The sequence below is a fragment of the Vicia villosa genome, unplaced genomic scaffold (genome assembly GCF_029867415.1).
Source record: "Vicia villosa cultivar HV-30 ecotype Madison, WI unplaced genomic scaffold, Vvil1.0 ctg.004174F_1_1, whole genome shotgun sequence".
In the NCBI taxonomy this organism is placed as follows: Eukaryota; Viridiplantae; Streptophyta; class Magnoliopsida; order Fabales; family Fabaceae; genus Vicia; species Vicia villosa.
The window spans coordinates 134,005-137,246 of NW_026706385.1; the positions used below are offsets into that span (position 1 = coordinate 134,005).

Sequence of the window (3,242 nt, forward strand, 5' to 3'; positions counted from 1 at the left end):
CACATAATACAACTTATGGCCGAGAGTGTCATGAAAGAAAGATCAGTCTGCACAGGCGGGACGTGACATTAATAGACAGGTCAAACTGCTACATCGTCTGATTTTCACTCGGATGACGTAATAAATTTTGTTTTATATCAGTGTGCAGCAGCCCCTATGACAGAATTGAACATCAGATATATCACATCCATAAAAAGATTAAAAACATTCGGTTATGAGAGCAGCATTTTTCCTTGCGGGGGCCCCGTCTCCCATCGGTGCGCTGGAGACGATTCTTTCTGTATCTTCGGCTGTGTCTTCTCCTACACTGATTAGTTTAGTTTTGTTTGTCCCCGGAGAGTATCACCGTGAATAATTACTCATATATATCAGCAAGAGAATCTTGTGACTCATACACTATCAACCATAGTGTATACCAGAAAGAAACTTCGTCTAACACCAGATCTTGTTGAAGCTCAGCCAGGACCTGAAAGAGATCAGTAAACCAACGCTTCTCCCTCTCCAGACTCAAGCCATGATCCAGTTCCAAACAACATGCCTGAGGTAGGCCATTATTCCTCTCGTCCTGTTCAAGGCTTTGCTCAAGAATAAATAATGGATAGATTGGGAGGAAACCTTAACTTAAGTTTGTGAAGATTAGGACTTTACTGGCTATTGCTGCATCAAAGAAGTGGTCCCTATACCAGCTAGATGTTCAAAATACCTTCCTACACGGAGAAAACATATTAGTAGGATCCACCCCATGTGATCCGTCATTCAGTGCAATAAGACGGCCCATAGCAATGAATGTTTAAATAAGATTCACTTCGTTCTGTACGGGATAAGGAGCGAAAAGTGCAGCATGGCAATCAGAGACAAGTCAAGTTCAGTAAGAAATTGGATAGATAGATTCGTGAGTAGTGTAATCATAAAAGCCCACAGAGCGGTGACTTAATTGGTAATCTACTCTTCTTTGTTACCGGAGATCGTCTCCTCGAACCATTCTTAAGACCACCAAGCTCTCTCGAATGAGTTCTATTTTTTCTGCTTTCGAGATACACTGGGGGATAAATCTCCTCCTAACTAATAAGTGAAACTTTGTGCCTAGGTCGTCCTGAAGACGAACGTGACGGGAAGAAGTGGCATTTGGAAGTGTTGCTGACTTAACATTTAGGTTTCGACATAACAAAGCTTGCACTGTCTTTGCGCACTTAGGCGCACAGCGTGCCATTGGTAATGATTCTACTACGGTGCCACAAATTCGCAAACTGATCCTAAGTAGTCGTTGTTGTTCATTAGATTCCGGAGGAACTACTTCGTTAGGATTGGGGAATTGCTGCGATTCTTCCTGAATAGCCTGGATTCTCCCGTCGAGAGTTACTTTGAAAGTCTTACCTAAACTCTTCCGACTGAATATGATGAAGCCTATAAAACAACGAGCTACTATCATTTCTTCATTATAGATTGATATCTTATTCGAACTTAATGCACAAATATATGGAATAGAAGCAAATAGCATATTTCTAGCTTGCATATGCGTGGAACTCAATCTCATTTAGAAAGGTTCTATCTATCTTTCAGCAACTAAACGGGAAGTGGTTTAGGAAAGGACTTTAGAATCAATCGGATGCGCTCGCCCAGGGATAAAGGCCCCGACCCTACCCTGCCAACCAAGTAAAAATAAAAAATAAATAAAGAAGATAACAAAAGGAGAAAAGATAACTTCGTATTTTGGTAATTCTCTAGGAGTCATGTTTAACCTTGAATGCTATTAATAAATTCTACAGCAATAGTCCCTCAGACTCGGAAAGTTATAACAAAAATGGCTAACCCAATAGCTGATTCCGCAGCTGCCACCGTTGAAACCAATGAAGGAAATGATTGACCCATCATATCATCCGAAGAAACGAAAAATACCAAAAAGTTCGAATTAACAACTAATAACATTGATTCAATTGGCATTGACATAATAGGAATATTTCGTCTATTAAGGAGGATTCCCCGAATACCTAAGATAGAGATGATCATAGAAAATGTAAAATATTTGATAGGATCCATTTTGGAAACGTGGAATGTAAGAGAAATTCAAATGTTATATATAGTTTGCCATCGGGACTTTACTGCGAGAGAAAGAGGATAATTTGTTGAAACTCTTGACTTTGTAGACCTAATTCAGTAAGATTCTTCAAAATGGTCAAGAGTTGCTCCAAAGACTCGGAATCGTGATGAAGGTGGGTTGCAATGTCTTGAATTCTCTTCCCAGGGGGAAGAACAAGAGCATTATGAAAATCTATTTGGAGCAACCCCTCTATTTGTTTTTTAATCTCCTCTCGGAGGGTGTCAAAACATAGGTCTCCCTTCCTTTCGGCCATATTTTCGTTGGTTAACCCCCGAAGGCGACCTGCACGAAAGATTATGTTAACTATAAGGGGGATATAAGCTAGTCCTACTATCGTGAATATTTTGTTGCCATCTCGGAAAAAAAGGTAAGAATGTTTGGAGTCATCTCTTAGGAAATGCGGAATGGAGGAGTAATAAAAATGTTATATAGATACGGGAGAAGATTCAACCTCTCTTGGCGTGATTTGAATTAGGCCATCTCTCTATATAGGGAAAGAGTACCACCTTCGATGCTTAACTTAATAAGTACCGAATCCAAGTATAATCCTAAATAAATTCTATACATCATAAAGACGAAAAATACCCTTTACCACTTCCTTTTTTCGTAGCTTAAAAGGCGTCCCTTTCTATTCTTTTGATATGCCCTTCCTTAGTTACGCAAATAAACCGCCTAAGAAATTAGGTCACGGTCGCGGATCAGGAGAGAATTACTTGTGTGACGCATCTATATGTGGGGATGATCGGGTAGAACTCAGGGTTTTCGGGTGTAAATCGGGGAACGATCAATTGGGTGTCCGGGGTGCTATAAAGATAGGGGACGATACGCTTTGTCGTGCCAGCTATGAGGCTATATTCTCGTTGAGTCGGGCGCTTGGGAAGACTGTCCTATCGGGTTGGAAAACCAACATCGGACAGGGATGTTGTTCCCTCCTTGTCTGAAAAGATTCGGGAAGAATCTGGTAAGTTCGCTCTACACTGTCCCCTAGATGGGAAGGACATAGGCTCGGCACATTTCGTAGCTATCATCGTCGCATCCGTCAAATTAAGGCAGGCATTGGTACATTATACTGGGTGGCAGCTTTTCGGTACACGGCCTTGCGTTGTCGTCAGTCCTACGCCGTTGAGCAGCAGTCTTTAGAAGC

At 41.2% G+C, this 3,242-nt stretch overlaps 1 protein-coding gene across 1 annotated transcript; it reads right to left on the bottom strand.

Annotated features, from left to right (window-relative positions):
* Window positions 1-955: 955 nt before the first annotated feature.
* Window positions 956-1,779, bottom strand: LOC131641857 (ATP synthase protein MI25-like). Its single transcript, XM_058912152.1, has one exon. It carries the CDS (start codon window positions 1,532-1,534, stop codon window positions 956-958), a length of 579 nt encoding a protein of 192 aa, XP_058768135.1. The 5' UTR covers window positions 1,535-1,779.
* Window positions 1,780-3,242: the final 1,463 nt, after the last annotated feature.

Coding starts and splice junctions, on each gene's coding strand:
- LOC131641857 (XM_058912152.1), bottom strand. CDS start 1,534: ATGAGATTGAGTTCCACGCATATGCAAGCTAGAAATATGCTATTTGCT.